General features: G+C 52.8%; 5 protein-coding genes across 5 annotated transcripts; all 5 read right to left on the minus strand.

Annotated features, from left to right (window-relative positions):
- Positions 1-159: 159 nt before the first annotated feature.
- Positions 160-3,658, minus strand: HD553DRAFT_320809 (putative arginine N-methyltransferase 3). The gene is made up of 10 exons (XM_046181177.1): positions 3,226-3,658; positions 3,013-3,112; positions 2,413-2,853; positions 2,142-2,270; positions 1,855-2,042; positions 1,671-1,714; positions 1,456-1,580; positions 1,245-1,342; positions 708-1,083; positions 160-443 (listed from the first exon to the last, which is right to left on the minus strand). The coding sequence occupies exons 1-10, from the start codon at positions 3,481-3,483 to the stop codon at positions 295-297; spliced, it is 1,908 nt and encodes a 635-aa protein (XP_046032436.1). The 5' UTR covers positions 3,484-3,658; the 3' UTR covers positions 160-294.
- Positions 3,659-3,693: 35 nt separating this feature from the next.
- Positions 3,694-6,720, minus strand: HD553DRAFT_169116 (uncharacterized protein). Its single transcript, XM_046176883.1, has 6 exons — positions 6,184-6,720; positions 5,524-6,064; positions 5,225-5,415; positions 4,912-5,104; positions 4,731-4,789; positions 3,694-4,525 (listed from the first exon to the last, which is right to left on the minus strand). The coding sequence occupies exons 1-6, from the start codon at positions 6,230-6,232 to the stop codon at positions 3,798-3,800; spliced, it is 1,761 nt and encodes a 586-aa protein (XP_046032437.1). The 5' UTR covers positions 6,233-6,720; the 3' UTR covers positions 3,694-3,797.
- A 398-nt stretch (positions 6,721-7,118) lies between these two features.
- HD553DRAFT_346641 (uncharacterized protein) lies at positions 7,119-7,654 on the minus strand (the record flags this gene model as incomplete). The annotated part of the gene is made up of 2 exons (XM_046183224.1): positions 7,119-7,143; positions 7,476-7,654. 2 exons carry the CDS (start codon positions 7,652-7,654, stop codon positions 7,119-7,121), a joined length of 204 nt encoding a protein of 67 aa, XP_046032438.1.
- Positions 7,655-9,389: 1,735 nt separating this feature from the next.
- Positions 9,390-10,645, minus strand: HD553DRAFT_320814 (uncharacterized protein). Its single transcript, XM_046181178.1, has 2 exons — positions 10,007-10,645; positions 9,390-9,943 (listed from the first exon to the last, which is right to left on the minus strand). The coding sequence occupies exons 1-2, from the start codon at positions 10,501-10,503 to the stop codon at positions 9,766-9,768; spliced, it is 675 nt and encodes a 224-aa protein (XP_046032439.1). The 5' UTR covers positions 10,504-10,645; the 3' UTR covers positions 9,390-9,765.
- Positions 10,646-13,294: 2,649 nt separating this feature from the next.
- Positions 13,295-17,346, minus strand: HD553DRAFT_169137 (uncharacterized protein). The gene is made up of 7 exons (XM_046176884.1): positions 17,190-17,346; positions 17,073-17,109; positions 16,433-16,828; positions 15,067-16,294; positions 14,660-15,002; positions 13,667-14,588; positions 13,295-13,591 (listed from the first exon to the last, which is right to left on the minus strand). The coding sequence occupies exons 1-7, from the start codon at positions 17,290-17,292 to the stop codon at positions 13,525-13,527; spliced, it is 3,096 nt and encodes a 1,031-aa protein (XP_046032440.1). The 5' UTR covers positions 17,293-17,346; the 3' UTR covers positions 13,295-13,524.
- Between the last annotated feature and the right edge of the window lie 167 nt (positions 17,347-17,513).

A 17,513-nucleotide genomic window follows, 5' to 3' on the forward strand; every position in this document is an offset into this window, starting at 1 on the left:
AGCCAGCAGCCACCAGTCACAACCCGGCCAGCCAGCGTGAAAGAGGCAGAGAAGTGAGGCAAGCCACCGTTGCCGTCGCACGCCCACGAGGTCTCGCCCGTTCTGCCTGGCCATCACTCGCGTGATCATCATCCTCCCTCACCCAGGAACCTCCCGCTCGCACCGACCTCTGAGATTTCAAAAAGGCTCCGATCACAACAAGATCAACCAAGGCAAGACATTGCGTTATTAACATCCGCATCCTCACGTCTCACACAACAACACCGCACAACCCAAACAGCCCTCACTACTTCATCAACACACCCTGAACACGTCGTACCGCTCCCGTACATCCCCCTCCCGTTCGTTCGGTCCCAACACCTTCCAATGGATCTCGACGTCCAGTTCTCGCGTATTCCCACTCCGACTCTTTCGGCAGTGAAAAGTACCCTCGATCCGGTGGCCTAAGAGAAAGAAGAAGAGTATAAAAGAAAGATGCCCCAGTTAACCCCAGAATTTCCTTTTGACACGCGCGTAAGAGAGAAAGGGTTGCAAGCGCAGCACAGCTCGTCCCCCTTCTTCGTCTTCCTCTTCGCCCTTCGTCATCGTCATCGGTCGCCCGGCCGACTTGATCTCTCAGTGAGCACAGTAGACAAGGCGCTGCCCCCCCGACTTGCCATTCGCGCCGGACGATCCGTTTTGTAGCTCAAAAATCCGTGTGAACTCACCAGCGGGAACCTCGACAGGCTCTTTGAGCATGAACGCCACTTGCTTCCAATGCGTCGCTTTTCCCCTCGGACCCGTCGTAAAACTGACCTCTCTACCCTCCTTGTCACCTTCGCCCTCATCACCGGTCTTTTTCGCGCTTACCACGGGCACATCCCGCCTATACGCATCCTCGTCATACTTGACATACTGCGTATCCCTCCCCAGTGGCGCCTGACCCGCAATCGAGGCGTCGGGGGAGAAGAACGTATCGAACCAGGTGAGGAAGGCTCTCATCTTCGTCTTCATCGGCAACGAGTCCGAGGTAGAGACGGGTTCGAGGACGAATGGGCTCTTAAAGTCGAGTTCGGGGACGGTGACGCGGTTGGTATCGATGTCCTGGTCGGCAACCCAATCCAATCCGATTCAATTTGATACCCCACCGGGAAAGAGGAAGAGGAAGAGGAAGCAAGGTTAGCTTGGCGTCCCCCGTTTTTCCGCTTCGCTTCGCTTCGCTTCCGTTCGGCTAGGCTCTCCCCGTTCCGCATTCATTGACCCACCTTGAGCGCGCACTCGGTCGTCATGACCTCCTTGGCATCGACGATCTCGACGATCCCATCCTCGAACTGGGTAGGTTTCATGGCCGACAAGTCGAAGCCTGCCAGTCGAACGAGTATCAATATCAACATTAACGTCCGACTCGACTTCATTGGAGACCCTCTCGACCGTTTTCCGTCGCTGCCTTTCCAGACGAAGGAGACATCAACTCACCATAAACTTCGTCCCAGAACCCAAAGGCCTCTTCGTAGATCCTTTCCCCCGTCATACCCGCGAGCATGATCCTCGTCTGACTGGGTACCATCAACCCGCCGGGTCTCATGAACCGGTCCCTGGCGCTACAAGACGAAAGCCGAGCAGGAGATGAAAAGTTGGAAAGGCGGGCCTAGGAGGCAGGCGGTTTTGAAAGGGCTCGATTCGGGGCTTACTGGAGTACGGAATCCAGCATCGACTCGTAGAGCAGCATGTAACCCTAAATCATCGAAACCAGAACAAACCGGCGCATCAGATCTACTGCCTCCTTCCTCCCCGCCATGGGGCTATCCTAGACCCCGACTCCTCAGCCCCGAGGAGCCAACCCCTAAACCCCTCAGGACTCGGACTCGAACTCACCATCCACTCGCTGACGATCACATCCACCTCTTTCCCCTTCAAGGGCAACTCGATCTCTTCGACTTTACCCTGGACGACGGTGATCCGATCTTGCAACCCGTTGTTGGCGATATTCTTCCTCGCCTTGTGAGCCAAGCCTGAAGCTTCGATGGCGTAGACGTGTTTCGCCCCGGCCCTGGCCGCGAACACTGCGAGACGAGGTCCATCAAGAAGATCGTATCAGTCTTGTTCACGTTCGGCGTCGAGAGCTGATAAAACCACCGGGGCAAGGCGCGAGCAAGACTCACTGCTCAATATCCCAGATCCACACCCTACGTCCATCACGATCGCATCCTTGAAAATCCCCGGGTTGTTCAGGATAAACTCGCCGTAAGACATGGTCCTCACGGTATCCTTGAGCATCGTCTCGTGGATATCTACATGAACCAACGCCCGGGTGATGAGGATCGAGGTCAACGTCATAACCGGAGGACAAGGTCAGTATCGATCCTTCTGTAATGTAGAACAAGGGCAAGGAGAGAAGAGGAGATGGTATAGCCAAGTGAATTGGTGACTTGCCGTTAGAAGCATACGAATCGAAATAATGCGTATCGATATCCATCTTCCCCTTCCCCTTGCCCTTCCCTTTACCCTTCCCTTTAGCCTGCTTTTGCTGCTCAGCTCCGGCCTTTCCTTTTCCCTTCCCAACCGCCTCATTCTCACTCTCACTTCCGCTCCCGCTATCCGAATCACCGACCGCACCCGCACCCGCACCCCCACTCCCGAGATCTAGAACGACCCGGTCCAAAACAGCCTGTAGGGTCTTATTCTTCGCTTCGGCCTGTGCGAGTTGGGCCTGGAGGGCAGCTAGGGATGTTTGAGAGAGATTATTGGGATTGTTGTTGTTCGTTTCTGTCTTCGAGGCAGACTTCGAAGTGGACGCCGAGGGTTTGGATTCGGCCTGAGCTTTGGACTTGGAAGGCTCTTCGTCGTCCGACCAAGAATCCGCAAAACAGATCTCTACTCCCCGTACCGTTCCATTCCGTGCACGTAGGCGGTATCACGCCAATAAACCAAGCAGAACGTAGCAATATTATCAAGGATATATTCAGATCAGCAAGTCGAACCTTGAAGGATACGGACGTTGATCCTCTCCACATCGCAAGTGAAGGGACTCACGGAGCAAAGGGTCGTTCTCCAGGACCGGTTTCAAGTTGATCTCATCCTTGAAGATCTGATCGTCCGGTTTGAGCGCCTTGAGGTGTTGTACGCTTGGTTTCTAGACATATTGACGCAGGTTTGATGTTGTCAGCCTTGATACCGTCATACAGTTTGTAATCGTTTCCATGTCTCATCGAGGAACCTAGAAAAGTCGGGAAATCTCAAACTTACCTCCCGTCTAATGTAATTGATCAACCTGATCCGTCCATAATCATCCAATCCCATCCTCTCCCCTTCCTTCTGCACGTTATACCCATGCACCCTCTCGTCATACTCCAAACATTCCTCTGGGGTATCCAGCACGGTATCGGCGTCAAAGAGGGACCGGGTACGTCGGGCTCCGTGCAACGAGGAAGCCCAGTCTGAGAAATCTTCCCTGTCACTGCCCGTCTCGGAGGAGGAAGCGGTGGATCGAGAGCTGGTAGGCATGACGAGGTTCGAGCTGCTTGCTATCCCGTAGCTGGTAGTAACTTGATGGGCTGAACGTGTCGACCGAGTTTGACCTGAATCTTTCTTGTATCGCTTGTTCAAAGTGTTGAAATCTCTTACTTTCTTCGAAATTTCGCTCAAAAGTCGAAACTTTGGGCGCGCCAAAAGACGAAAATCCCGAGTAACAACTCTTTATGGGGGGGGGTTAACGGGGTATATATGGTATACGTAGATATATATATATTCGACAACACAGATCGACATGCCCAACCACAAACTACCACAAACTACACTTCCGCTTTCTAGTTCAAACTTCACTCCATATCATGATCAACCCCCTCCTCGTCAGACTGGGGTCGTTGAAACTGGATGAAATCCTGTTGACCCGCAATGACATCGACGTCTTCCTCTTCATCTTCCGTATCGACGACCTCGCCATCCTCTTCCTCGTCCTCTTCATCATCGTCATCGTCATCGTCGCTACCCTCTTCGTCTTCGTCTTCGCTGGAAGACGGCCTAGTAGTACCCGCTCGCGTCTCCTGTCGTCCTCTCAAGACTTCGACCAGATCCACAGGTAACGCCGTCCCATCGTCCATTTGCATGGCCAGCTCCTCGCCCTCCTTCTGAGAGCTCCCGACGCCAACGCCAACGCCAACGCCAACGCTCTTGGCCCGTAAGATATGCATCAACTCACACTTCTTCCCCCTCTTGCACTTGCCCGTCTCGCTATACTCTCTACACTCCCACGCGTGTCTCTCTCCACAAGCCGCTCCGGCGTCACACCACCCGATCGTCGAGAAATCCAGGCAGACGGGGGCGGTATCGCTGACCTTGACATGCGGGTACCTACAGTCCTTGCCATTGCGGCATTGTCCGGTCCGTTGGAAATGGACGCACGAGGGCGCGTTGTGCGGGTTGGGAGCGTGGGAGACGGGGCAGGTCTCTGCGGAATGAGGGCAGGTGGAACGGAGGTACTTGCTACAGACCGAGATCTTGTTTGGGTCGTGGACGTAAGGGCAGGTCGAAGCTCGTTGACAGGCGCCTTTGAAGGTGTTTCGGAGTCGTCGTCGTGGTTGCCGCGGCGTCAGCGAACAGAAAGAAGAGAAAAAGAAAAAGAGGGGCCGTCCTTGAGCCCCTGGATGATTGCCATTTCGCTTTATGTCGCCGTGCCCAAAAGAGCACTCAAATGGTCCGAGGCTATCCCCGCACGGAAAACCGCAGCCCGCATCCGACATGCCCAAACTCACCCGTTTTCGTGAAATACCGACAAGGTTGCGCCTTTTTCTTGTTCTTGTTGACGTCCAGCCTGTACACATCGTATCAGCTTCTCATCCCTTTCCCCCTAGCTCATTTGTCCGCGTTCGGGGCACATCCAATCGAGCCTTCCCCACCCCCACTACCCACGCAGCGAAACCGAGGCATACGCACTTTCTGTTCAATCCCACCCCGCTAGACTTTCTCCTGACCAAGTTCCCCGCGCGCGTCCGTACGTATTGTTGCCCAGAGATGGAGAAGGACGATCGGGTCGGGGTAATGATATCCGGTTCGGTCTGGTCTGCGTTTGCGGAATCGACATTCACGTTCGAGGTCGAGGTCGAGGTCGAGGTCGTGGTTGATGCGTCTGATGCGGGGATCGTTCAGATGGGGATGGGGGAGATGTAAGTGGTCGTCGAAAAGAGAACAGAGACGAGAGACGAGAGACGAGAGGAAGAGCAAACGACGAAGAAAAAACATGACCCACCGTCCATCTTCTTCAACTTCTTCCCGTCCCCCTCAAACTCGTAAACAGTCCCATCGATGACGACGACCCTCTTGCCCCTCTCATCCACCTGCGTATCGTATTTCCTTCGAGGTCGGCGAGTGATAGGTTTAAAATTAGAAGGCGGAGCTTTGGTTTGAAGGAGGGAAGAATGAGCTAGTCTGGCTTTCTGTCTACGAATGCCCAAGGTTCGTTCGCATCAAGGGATTTTAATCAGCCAACCAGAAGGTTAAAGAGAGAAAAAAGACCACTCGTCAGATTGAAAAGGCTGCAGGACTGACTGTTGCAAATAGACCTCCGGATTGATCAGACTCTTATTGCCATGCCTGCTCGTATTATTAACCCAGCTGGATCGTCCTTCTTCTTCTTCCATAGGTGTAGGTCTGTTCGTAGCGTTGGCGTTGGCGTTGGCATCTACTTTCGATGTCGATTTCGATGTCGATACAGGTATCGATGCTGATGCTGACGCCGATGCTGATGTCGAGGGGGACGCAGAAGAAGTAGACCCCAAGGGAGTAGAAGAAGACCCAAGGTTCGCAGCAGACGAAGCCGAAGCCGCAGACGAAAAAGTAGACCCAGCCTCTAGAGAAGGATTGACGACCAGCGTATTTCTACTACTCTGTCCTGGTCTATAAGTCCTGTTCCCCTGCAAAGCGACCCCACGCCCACGTCCCCGTCCCCGTCCCCGTCCGTGTCCATGTCCCCGCCCGCTAGTTGATGCGGCATAAGGATAAGGATGCCCGGCGTTCCTGGTATTAGTGTTGAGGTGCGTCTTCGGATGTCCGTGGGAGAGGTTCCTGTTGTTACTCCCGGCTATGGCACCTGCACATTTTCAAGATATCGATAAACAGGTTAGAACATCAGAATCGAGGTTGAGGAAGATACCGCACAACTGTAGGATGTATGTAACGGTATGTAGGCACGGTCTCGGAATGACTTACCGGTCAGCTTTGCGATCTCGCGTTCGAGGATCTCTTTCTCGGTCGGCATTCTTCTCTGGAGAAAATCTTGCTCTCTATTTAGCTGTGTGCTCTGTCCCTATGGACTGTCGTACTGTTGAGTATATGTCAGGAAAGGGAGAGGATGATGTAGAAGAGTTTAACGAATGAGATGACGACGGATTGATGATCAAAAGGAATATGCTGATCGCTCATCTCTCTCTCTGAGCTGAGACTCTGCGTCGACCAGCGAGCGATTCATCATCATCCATCCATCATCCATCGTCCAGAGGAAGGTGGCAAAAGTCGCTTGTTCCCATATACGACAAGAGGTGTCAAGTAGATCCCAAAGGTGATCAGTAAATACAGATGATTCATCCGGCTCGTTTGGATCATCCGAATCTCCGAGCTCTCATGAAGATCGACGTACGTGATCGAAACACCGTCATCAATTGCGTCTGCTCTGCCATCAAGCGCGGGTGTTCGGTATCGCCGCATCCTGCTTTCAAACTCAGGCCTGTTCATGAGGAATTCGACTAGGAATCCTTTCTATGACCGGGAACATCGCCTGCAAAGATGGTGGGTGCTGAAGGGACATAGGTGCTATTGGTATGGCCGACATGCATTGATACGAATCAGGGTTACATCAACCGTATCGAAGCAGATCTGAGCTCTTGATAACAGCCCTCCCATCACTTGATATGAGTTTGCGTTCGCTTTTCTGGAGTTCCTAGGTTCTGTGTTGCGGTTAATCTTCCGGCGATACAGTGTTACATTCATCGATAGCACAAAGCTTATCAAACCCGGGCAAGCTCTCTCAGACTGTATTCAAACATCATTTCACCTACGACTTGCATTCAAGACAGTTTTGAAGACTTCCGCTCACCTTTTCCAAGGCAGCATTTATAACAGCGGCTTCCGCTTCTCCGTCACAATCGCTACTGAAGTGTCTGCCAAGTCCATCTGCAGATGCACGTTGGTCATCGTTCAGTGGTCCATGACGGCTTGAGGATAGGATTCTCGACCCAAGTAAATCCGATGGTGAATCGACAACAAGATTTAACGTCTTCCCGCGGTACTTCGTACTCTCTCCAAAGACAAGCCGAGTGGCTTGAAAGCGGGTTCTGCTGTACGAGTACAGTCAGTACAGCCGTGGTGTGCATGGAAACACTCTAGTCAGTAGGCTGCTGAGTGTGTGCCCGGTATAAGCGGGGCCATCGCGAAAAGAAGGTCTACAAAGAGAGGGTGCAGAAACCTCAACAGTATCTCGTGTCACTGGGAAACTTGGTACTCACTGCTCATCCTGCCTCTTGTTCTCGTCCTTCAGGAGCATATTCTCGGCCTTCAGGGCGCCAATGTCTTCCCCATGCTGGATGATGTCAGTGACGATCCAATGGGAGGAATTGATGTTGTCCTGCTGAGAATCAATCTTGCCGCGCTGCTTGTCGAGCTTGATAAGTAGTTTGTCGGCCATGATGTTGCGTTTTCGTTTGCCAGATGTGAGCGTCAAGCAGAGAGAGCGAGAGCTTATGTAGTACATGTGGTGCAGAGCACCCTCTTTTTGTTCGCCTTGGTCTGGGTAGCGCAGTGTATTGTTCGGATTGTAGTCGCTGAGGGCTGGAACCGGGTTCCGCCTGTTGTGTTGGGGCTGCTAACTGCTTACAGGCACGCTCGGACGGAACGCGCAATCAGCAAACTGCTAACAAAGTGTACTAGTACATTGTTCATGTTGCGACCCAATCCTTTCGGCTGATCTGCAAAGATTATTCCCGTTGTGTTATCACCCAGTTGGTATTTAATGCTCACCTTATCTGTATACTCTTCCGCTTCAAGGTTAATGGGTAGCTAATCCGTTGATCTTGAAGTGCACTTGTAGAAGGACGCGGAGCTTGCTTTGTTGCAAGGGTAGCGAATTGTTTCTTGGTGAATCTAAGAGTGAAGAGATGAGGACAAGTGTGGTAGCTTGTTCTCATCCTTTCCTCCTCATATATATAGTCATGAGTGAAGGACAAAGCGAAAAGCGAGAAGCGACTTGCGACTTGCGAAAAGCGAGAAGCGAGAAGCGACTTGCGAAAAGCAAGAAGCGAGAAGCGGAAAGCGAGAAGCGACAAGGTGGCTTGCCAGCGGCTTGCCCTATTGGCAATAGTACAGTCTGAGTGTCGTCTCTTTACAGTTCATGTTGCTTTGGAGTTGGCTGTACCTTTCTAACAAGCAGGAGGAAGAAGAAGAGGATGAGTTTGATAAGGTGGTCCTGAGTGATGTGGTGATCTTGATGGTGGTTGGGATTGCCATGTGGAAGGAGGATCTGACCATCATTGCAAATCTTGGGTGGTGAGTCCCACGGCGTGAAGAATTAATGTGCGGGTATCAACTGAATTGCGGCGGTTAGATAAGCTCAATTATATACAAAAAGCCAAGCATGGAACGCATCATCACTCGCTGATGAGGCGAAGCGGATTGCCATTATGAATGCCGAAAAGCGTCAAAGCGATGTTGTTAACAAGATGAAACAAACGATCGAAAATACAGGCCCCGACGGAGATTACGACATGTGCTCGACGACGCCTCGTGCGTCGTACGAATCGATCCGTGTACAGCCCATATGTTATTCGTAGCTGGCCTTCTGCCATCAATGGCTCTTGTCCGGAGCCAACTTCAACACCGCCGCCAATACCACCGGCACCATCTGACGCGACCATCTCGAACCAGTTGTAAGATAATAAAGCCTGCGCCTCAGAAGCTGCGGAATTAGATGGCTCAATAGTGCACACGGTTGTTAGGTAGCATTCGACAGAACACTCGATCGGCAGGCAAGCTGACTCACTTCACGACCGCTCGTCTTTACCAGGAAACGGCATCGATTGCTCTGGATACATAACCGAGTGTCCTGCTACCTATTCTATATTTGCTCAGCCTAACCCAAGCGAGGAGCTCCATACCATATAGCAGATAGAAGACGGACGCCTAGTACGATTCAGCGCTGTCCTGACCGAGCCGGAAAGGAGATCGCCATCTAAGTTTCTGTTTCTGCGGCTACCGAGGCCTATACTCGAAAGTGGAGAAATGCAATCGCTGTACGGTATAAGACGCCGAAAGCAAGGACACTTGGATCGCTTCCTGCCCGCTACGGTACTCGAGCCCCCTAGGATCTAAACTGACTTTTTTGTCACAAGGTCATTTAACTGCAGACATACTCTCCAAGCAGAGGACGACGCCTCGAGAAAGCGAGAAGCGCGCCTGGCTCGATACCCCCTTCTTCACTCTCCCATTGCGCTTGCTGTGTGGCGATATGCGGAAGTCGGTTTGTGCAGCATGAGCACTGAATTGAGACCCCTTGCATCGTTTGACTTGAAGAAGAACCATTTGTCAATCCATCCGCATAGGCAACTGTGTTCACAAAAGAAGTACATCTGAAAGGAAGGCAAGACAAAGGTTGTGTCCACCACAAGTGGGAAGTGCCAAGAAAGGAGCGCTAGTCCGGAAGGATGCTCAGGCCCTGACCGAATGCTTCTTTTGATCGTAGGGTGGACCCGTAGACAACGGAGTGTTCGCGAACTGGTCGGTTTGATAGGATGGGTGACCTGACTATGACCTAGGTGTGCGGAGAGAACATATAAGGATCGCCGAAAGAGCAGGGACAAGGAGTGGATTACCCGCCAATCGTGATTCAAGACAACGCCTTAAAGCATTCCTCCCTCGCCCCTTATCTTTTCCTTCGCCACCAACAACAAGCACAACCTGACCGAAATGCCTGGAGTTAAAGGTGAGTATGAACAACTTCGGTATGCATTTTGCACTCGACTGACTCGTCCCACGATGGTCTTAGACGATCTCGAAGCCATCGCCACCTTCATGAGGGAAAGTCAAGAGAATGGCCAGTCTCCCAATTATACGGAGAACTTGAGCGCCCTTTTGTACGCTTTGGAAGAACACGTTGCGGCCGAAGGTCTGGATGCCATCTTGCTTATCAAGGCCCATGCGGAAGAGAACTGCAATTCCATCTACAAAGACGTTGGGGTCTTCCCTTTCAAACAGATAACTGCCGACTTCATGAACATCAAGGGCCCCGACGCCTTCGAAGAGTGGGCTGGAAATGACGTCCAACGCCTCCAAGTCGTCGATTGGGCCCGCGAAGCCTTCCCTGAGGTCGAGATGGTGGACGACGAGTCCATGGAAGCCTTCCCTGTGTACGAAGTGTTGACGTTCGAGTCTGAGGAAGAATTTCAGAGCTTCATGGCGGGTTATCATGCCGAGGCCAACCCGCACGCGCATCTTGGAGGCCAAAATGACATCTCGGTCATGCTTTCCCGAATGGTTGACCATGTGATGGCGAGATTTGAGGCTGAATCCAGCTCGGGTGGCCGAGATATGTCGCACGCGAGCCAGCCGGCCGCTTCTGACGACGAGTCGAGGGGATCCACTCGAGCTGGTAACAACAGCGAGCACAGCGTCGAGTCCAGTCGATACGAGACTCCCAACGATGACGCGTCGCATCGCGGTTGAAGTTGAGGCCGATGCGCTTCTTGCAGCGATTGTACTCTGAAAATTGTATTTCCGTGTAGCCACGGGAATTACATGAGAGCGAGAGAATAGAACTACCTTTGATGATAGACGGGCGCCAAGTGGGTTTTTTTGCGCCATGCGCCAAACGGGTAGACAGGCTTGCGCGGAACTGAAGTTTCGCGACGAGACTCTGACAGCGCCTATGGCGACATTAGCGGCGCTTGCTCCCATCTGAGCATGGACTGATCTGTACGGCAACGGTCTGTGTTTCCAAAGTCAGTTCGCTACATGTTCGCCTTGTGGACGTTACTCCACAACCTCAAGCGGACATTTTCTCCGTTCGTTCGCCTCATCTCCGCTTCAAGTGTTGTCTAGGGGGCCTTGTCGTAGGCTCTAATAGTACATACAGAACGTGGCATATATGCTCAACGCTGGCAAAAGGTGTGGCAGGACGAAAGGCAACAAGGTATGCAGGTAAGAGCTCGAGGATCATCACCTTCAACTACGCCATCTACGAATCATTTTTTCACGACTCCCTCCAAAGATTGGCCAAGGTGAATGTCAAGACCCTCATAGTTGAAAAGATCTAACACTCATCCGAAGTCAATACCAAGACCAATATCATGGTCCCATGTGGAAGAAAGAGTGTTAGAAGCTCGCTGTAGCGGTCAGTAATGGATGATCACATCCAGCAAAACACAATACAGTGAAGGCTTTGCTATCTTTCACCTCTCTTGATCTGGCAGCAAAGTTGCGACTCATTGAAAGGAGACGTCGTTATATCAAAGAACTTCTTTTGATTGGAGCATGAAAACTACAACTCAAAGGGATGCGCAGACCGGAGCTTGAAAGCATAATCAAAAGAATGCACGGAGCGGAGTTTGACGAAGAGGAAGAACTAGCTTCAATCATCATCTGGAGAGGATAAATAGTCGCGTTTGTGCCAGGGCAGTCAGATGCAATGCTTATGTCAGGAAGTAAGGGCAGCAACCCAACACCGTCATCCTCCTGCCTCATTGTTCAGGTCAACAAAAGATTCGATCAAAATGTCAAAAGTCAAAAGTAAGTTGCGCGAAAGGGCTCCTAAGTCCAGTGGAAAGAATAGCTTACTTGGAATACCTATTTGTGCATCATCAGTTGCTCTTGATCAACTAGCTGCCTTTCTCCAGGCCTGCAGAGACGCCCACCGAGCCCCTGATCAGGGAAATTACCAAGCTCACATCCGCAACCTCGACAGCCATTTCGGCGATGAAGGTCTGGATGCTTGTCTACTGGTCAAGGAATATGTTGATGCCAATCCCGGCATAGACGTCGAGTTCGGAGTGAACCCCCTGAAGTGGCGATGCAAAGTGTTATTGAACGCTACAGGAGTCGGGAGGGTAAACAGGTGGTTGGCCTCGGGATCGGGAGATGAGGAAGCGAGGAAGAGGCTTGAAGCTTTGGATTGGGCATGGAACACCAAGTCCCAATCTGAGCCTCTTCGGGCGATCGATGCGGGATTGTTGCCCGAGCATCCCATGATGGACGTCGAGAGCTTGACTCTTACGGCCCCTACAGCTTCATTTGAACCTTCCTCGAGAGGTCCCGCGACTGAGGATGGAGATGAGGAGACTGAAAGGAGTGGGGTTACATTGAGCACCGTTTTACCGTTCTGAGTAGCTACACAGTCTCGTCCCGTCGCGTCAAATCGGGATTATCGTGAAGCGTGTAGCGCGCGGGAATCGTGAAACCTGTAGATGGACGGAGAAGCGATACCATGAGATAGAAATCGTTGTGGCAACACCATCCCCTTTGAAAGCGAATTGGAAGAGCAAATCCCCTGACAGTTCTCGGTAACGCTCAAATGGTTGAAGTCTACTGAATCTCGAAAACACTTAGCCGAACCGACAGCATCGGGGTCCGCATTTAGGAGATATTAGAACATTGCATAGTCCCTTCGATCTTTCACGAGGCATTGTCCGAGATCCGTGATAGCTTGAGGGCAAGCGACGTTTTTGTTGGCAGATTACAAGGTCACGATCGAGTTGCTTGGCCGCCCCATTTTCAAGCGGACCACCTTCGCCACTCCGACCAAGCGGTGTCTTTGCAGGCGCCGACCGATTTCCTCCTCTGTGTGACGTATTGACCGGGATGGGCGTACAGCTGGTCTAATGGAACCGCACTTGTCGATCTGCGATAGGTGATATGTAGCGCAAGGATTCCTGAATGTCATGTCGAACGATTGATTGCCAATGGACATGCGGACGTCGATTCGTGTTCAATCGTTGCGATATCCACTAGATATTGGGAGGTGTTGGGATACAACACATCCGACTCGCCCTAGGCTCAGATCGATACTACAGGTATATTTCACATTAAATCCGGAACGACCAGCCTACTGAATCACTGATGCTTTGCCAAATTCGCTTTGGTTCCAATTTCCTGCTTTACAATACGGCAGGAGAAACGTGTTTGTCCATAGCCTTCTACTCCGTGGAAGTTCAATATTGTCAGGAGACGACTCAAAGAGCCCAGGCGACAGCGCAGCGGTGAAACCCACGCCCGGGTACGACTCCTGGCAGAACGAGTAGTGCCAGAAGCATTGTGGTGAGTCGACTGGTTCAATTTTGTAGCTTGCGAGTCTGGTGAAACTGATGTACGAGTACTGTCTAAACCTGATCGACTTTGGTATGATAGTCCGACAATGGTAGATAAAGCGATGGACCAAGGTTTAGGGGTCAACCGAGAAAGACTAGCTCTTCGTCTCCATTGACGTGGTGATCATTCGAAATTGACAGCGAATCATCCATATCGACGGGACGTTCGCATTATCTACAAGGGTTTACACTTGACGCCGGGGTTCTACCGTCTTTTGTTGCGTGATCGATCGGTATCATCGTCCGCAGTCAAGCTACGAGAGCGCTTTCGACTGGAATGTAGGCATTTCTTGATTAGCGAGCGACCTTCGCGAGCCGGCAGATCCGCTAATCATAATCAGACTCACGATCGATCCGCTTCTGATCGAGTTGTCCTTCGGCTCTCTCGTTTGCCATCGTCGTCACGAACGCTATCATCGTCACCGGCGTTAGACCCGACATCCTTGTCATCCTTTCGACTCGTTCTCGATGACCGATGTCCGTCCGTCCGACTGCTTCTTGTGTGTCTTCGAGTGCTGCTACTCTTGCCATCTTCTCCCCGTTCACCGTCTCGCTCACGTTCACGCTCACGCGTCTTTTCCCGATCTCGTTCTCGATCCCGATCACGGTGACGGTCCGACCTATCCTTGTCGCGTGTAGGCGAGCGCGAACGTGACCGTCTCGAAGACGACGATTTCGTCGGGTCGTCGCGGCTGCTCCGATGTCGATCACGATCACGTCGATCGCCATCACGATCCCTCTCCTTTTCCGTTCTCGAAGACCTGGAACCTCGGCCCCCACCGTCCTCTCGTTCCCTGTCAGACCTAGCGCGCGTGCGGCTGGAACTGTCGTCCTCCTCGACCACCGTATCCGGAACCGCTACCTTGGCTTCCGAAGCGACCGAGTTCCGCCTGCTAGGAGATCCACGTCGCGAGCCCGATCGACTTTCCGTCTTTTCGACCTCCTTTTCACGCTCACTTTCCTTGCGCTCGCTGTCTTTGCGTTCGCTGTCCTTGCGCTCGGTTCTCGACCTATCTCGATCACGAGGATCATCTCGGTCAAGATCCCGACCAGCTCGCCTCTCCCTCCTATCTCCGTCCTCTCCCGTACGATCGCCCCGTCGAGAAGTCTCCGCGACAGATGACTCGGCTCCGCCTCCAAACTCGGCACCATAATCGAGCTCGACCTTGCTACTATCCACCATTCTATCGCGATCACGTTGGGGTCGACCGGCTTTGGGTCCAGTAGGAACGTTTGCTGGCGGTCCGGCGTTACGAGGTCCGGTAGGAGCTAGCACATTATCGATTCTCGTTGTCAGCTTGACGATAAGGCTAGTACATGCCGCTGGAAACGCAACTCACGAGCTCCACCACGACCCCTGAAAGCGCCCATCCCGCGGACCGCACCTCCTCGACCTCTGATCGACCCTCTGAACCCACCTGCCGGCCCAGTCGGCGCACCAGGCACGATAGGCGCGTTCCTCGGCATACCTGGCTGTTGGCCCATAGGTGTATTGAGGTTCCCCATCTGGCCCTGAGGCATAGGCATGCCCATGGGCGACATGCCGAATTCTGCTGCGCCGGGCATGTTCATCCCGGGCATCATGTTCATCCCCGCAAAATTCGGGAACCCTCCGTCCGGTCCACCGAACCCGGCCATGTTGGGCATCATTCCAGGCATGCCCATCGGATTGGGTTGTGTGTCCTGTGCAAGCGAGTCCTATCAGCACGCAGACCACAAAGCGATGTACTCGATATCAAAGACCTACATTACCGTCGCCCTGATTTTGCGGCGTTGCTTCCGTCTTGACGTCACCTTCCTCCTGCTTGACCGTCTCCCCGCCCTGTCCCGGCGTTCCCTGTCCACCTTGTTGTACCTGTTGATGTTGTTGATGTTGCTGCTGTTGCTGCTGTTGCTGCTGTTGTTGCGGCTGACCCCCGGCTCCAAACATGTTGTTCATCATCCCTGCCATCTGCGCGAAATCCATCCCACCACCTTGCATCCCCTGCATACCTTGCATCATCGGCATCCCCATCATGGCCGCCGGATCCATACCCATCTGGTTCATCTGGTTAAACATGTCCGGCATGCTCATCTGCATTCCATCGGGCATACCCATGCCCATGCCCATACCCATCATGGACATGTTGTTCGCCTGATTCGCGTCGTTGTTGTTGGGGGCGTTGTTATTGCTGGAATCGTTGTTGCCCGGAGTGGCGCCTCCCTGGTTCTCCATCTGTCCAGGTACCGCCCTGGGCACCCTCAACAAGTCCGCTACGTCATCCTGCAACGCGTCCCCCGGCTTCATCCCCTTGACAACCTCCACCCCGCTCGTCATCCCCTGTCTCCACCCCAAATACCTGCTCCACGAATCCTCATCAAACCCGTAGTTGAACCACTTGCTCAGATCGCTTCCTGGGCGTCTCCAAGGCTGGCCCGTCGACTTCAGCACGGCCAGGTCGTATTCGTAGATATTCTTCCCGTTAGGTAACGTCGGAGGTTTGAGGGCGAACGATTCTGGGTCGGGTACGGCCGGGTGAGTGGAAGGGGCGTGTGGGACAGGTAGGTCTGATTCGGGCACTACCATCTGGGCGGTCGAGGTCGGGTCGAGTGGGGCGACCGGAGGACCGGTCGGGTCCGTCTCGGCGGTGTGTTCGCCCAATATCGGCTGAGATTGCGTTTGACCGAGACCTTGACCTTGAGGTTGAGTTTGTCCTACAGGAGTGGATGAGGTCTGGTGGACGGGCCGAGTAGGAACCGGAGCTCCTCGTTCCAAAGGCGTATAATCCGTCATAGAGCCCGCCGTCACCATCCCCGTCCCATTCGTCGATGCTGTTGACGGAGCTGCACCCGTACCCGCCGCCGCTGTCGCCGTCGTCGCTAGTGCCGATGTTGCGGTTGCGACCGGTGGAGCCGCCAGAGTAGCCGCATTCATCCCCATCCCGCTCACGGCGATGTTCATCGCCGGTCCCTGATTGCGGAGAGCTTGTTGGTTCCTACAGTATTCGATCGACATTCCAAATTCATATTAGATTCAGATTCAAAGCTCTCAAAATCGGAATCGAAGTTCTCATTGGGTTCCTTGAGGTGGATGGATAGAGGGTAAATACTGTAGAGGACTTGTGAAGGCTTACCTGAAATCAACACTCCTCTGCGGGGCGTTCATCAAGATCTCCAACCCGTCGTCTTCGTCTTCATCTTCGCTCTCATCTCCTTCGTCATCATCATCTTCGTCCATATCTTCGTCCATATCTTCTTCCATATCTTCCTCCTTATCTACTTCATTGCCCTGATTATCATTGCCCCCTGTCTCTCGTCCACTTGCACTTGCACCAGCGGGATTGGAGTGTAAAGCGTTCTCCAAGCTGTAACCCGGTGCGACCCCCGGTGCTGCTCGACCGCCTCCAGCTTCAGCTTGTGCCCCAGCTCGTCCCTGACCCTGGACTTGCGCCTGTGGGAGATCTTCCGTTTGAGGTGCAGATGTAGATGTCGGATCTTCGCCGTAAATGTCGTCTAGTTCGTCATTCGGCCTGAATGGATTTCGATTTCGATTTCGGATTTGAATACCGAGTGAGGGTGAGGGTGAGGGTGACGGGGGTTGTGAGTTTAGTGATGGTCGAGGTATATTTTGATCAATCATAGTGAGGATAACGGGGTACGACGGGGCGTGGGCCGAGTATAGGACGGCGTAGTAGATTAAAGCAATATCGGTTAGTGGAATGTGCACGAGCGTCCAAGGGGAGTCGACCGTGGAAGATGGGACGTCGAGCTTACTCTTCAGTCTTTCGTGAAGATGATGCATCTTTGCCAGCTATGAAGCATCAAGTCAAAAAGTCAGGACGATGCCCGTATTGCTATAAAGGATAGCCCAACCCGACCCACCAGACTCACCTTGAAAAGGAGCTCCCGCGGGTTGTTGCTCCTGCTTGACCTCGACCTCGTCCGCCGGCTCTTCGTCGCCGTACAAAAAGGCGTCGTCGTCATCCATGTCCATCTTGGGCGTCGAGTGACCTGGAAGCAATCGCTAGTGGTGGGTTGGTGAGTGGTATATGTCGAGAGTCATATCATCGTCACACCCTGCTCTACATCTGCTACATCTGCTACAACTGCTGCTGCTCGGACGCGCTTGTTCACCTAGAGAAATTACGTAATCGCGCTTCTTCGAGGAGGGACCGGTTTCAGTCGAAACATGATGCTATATGGCTACAAGGATTT

This window comes from Filobasidium floriforme (genome assembly GCF_021052385.1).
Source record: "Filobasidium floriforme strain CBS 6241 chromosome Unknown HD553scaffold_33, whole genome shotgun sequence".
Classification (NCBI taxonomy): Eukaryota; Fungi; Basidiomycota; class Tremellomycetes; order Filobasidiales; family Filobasidiaceae; genus Filobasidium; species Filobasidium floriforme.

What these genes read in the sequence shown, in the direction of transcription:
- HD553DRAFT_320809 (XM_046181177.1), bottom strand. Translation starts at nt 3,483, where the DNA reads ATGCCTACCAGCTCTCGATCCACCGCTTCCTCCTCCGAGACGGGCAGT. An exon ending in GGAGAACGACCCTTTGCTCC is followed by an intron (nt 2,854 to 3,012) that starts GTGAGTCCCTTC and finishes TACGGGGAGTAG; the next exon opens with AGATCTGTTTTGCGGATTCT. An exon ending in CGACCGAGTGCGCGCTCAAG is followed by an intron (nt 1,084 to 1,244) that starts GTGGGTCAATGA and finishes GTTGCCGACCAG; the next exon opens with GACATCGATACCAACCGCGT.
- HD553DRAFT_169116 (XM_046176883.1), bottom strand. Translation starts at nt 6,232, where the DNA reads ATGCCGACCGAGAAAGAGATCCTCGAACGCGAGATCGCAAAGCTGACC. An exon ending in GGGGTGGGATTGAACAGAAA is followed by an intron (nt 4,790 to 4,911) that starts GTGCGTATGCCT and finishes CGATGTGTACAG; the next exon opens with GCTGGACGTCAACAAGAACA. An exon ending in TCGGTATTTCACGAAAACGG is followed by an intron (nt 4,526 to 4,730) that starts GTGAGTTTGGGC and finishes ACACCTTCAAAG; the next exon opens with GCGCCTGTCAACGAGCTTCG.
- HD553DRAFT_320814 (XM_046181178.1), bottom strand. Translation starts at nt 10,503, where the DNA reads ATGGTCAACCATTCGGGAAAGCATGACCGAGATGTCATTTTGGCCTCC. An exon ending in GGCGATGGCTTCGAGATCGT is followed by an intron (nt 9,944 to 10,006) that starts CTAAGACCATCG and finishes GTTCATACTCAC; the next exon opens with CTTTAACTCCAGGCATTTCG.
- HD553DRAFT_169137 (XM_046176884.1), bottom strand. Translation starts at nt 17,292, where the DNA reads ATGGACATGGATGACGACGACGCCTTTTTGTACGGCGACGAAGAGCCG. An exon ending in CGCGGGAGCTCCTTTTCAAG is followed by an intron (nt 17,110 to 17,189) that starts GTGAGTCTGGTG and finishes GATGCTTCATAG; the next exon opens with CTGGCAAAGATGCATCATCT. An exon ending in TCTTCACGAAAGACTGAAGA is followed by an intron (nt 16,829 to 17,072) that starts GTAAGCTCGACG and finishes AAATCCATTCAG; the next exon opens with GCCGAATGACGAACTAGACG.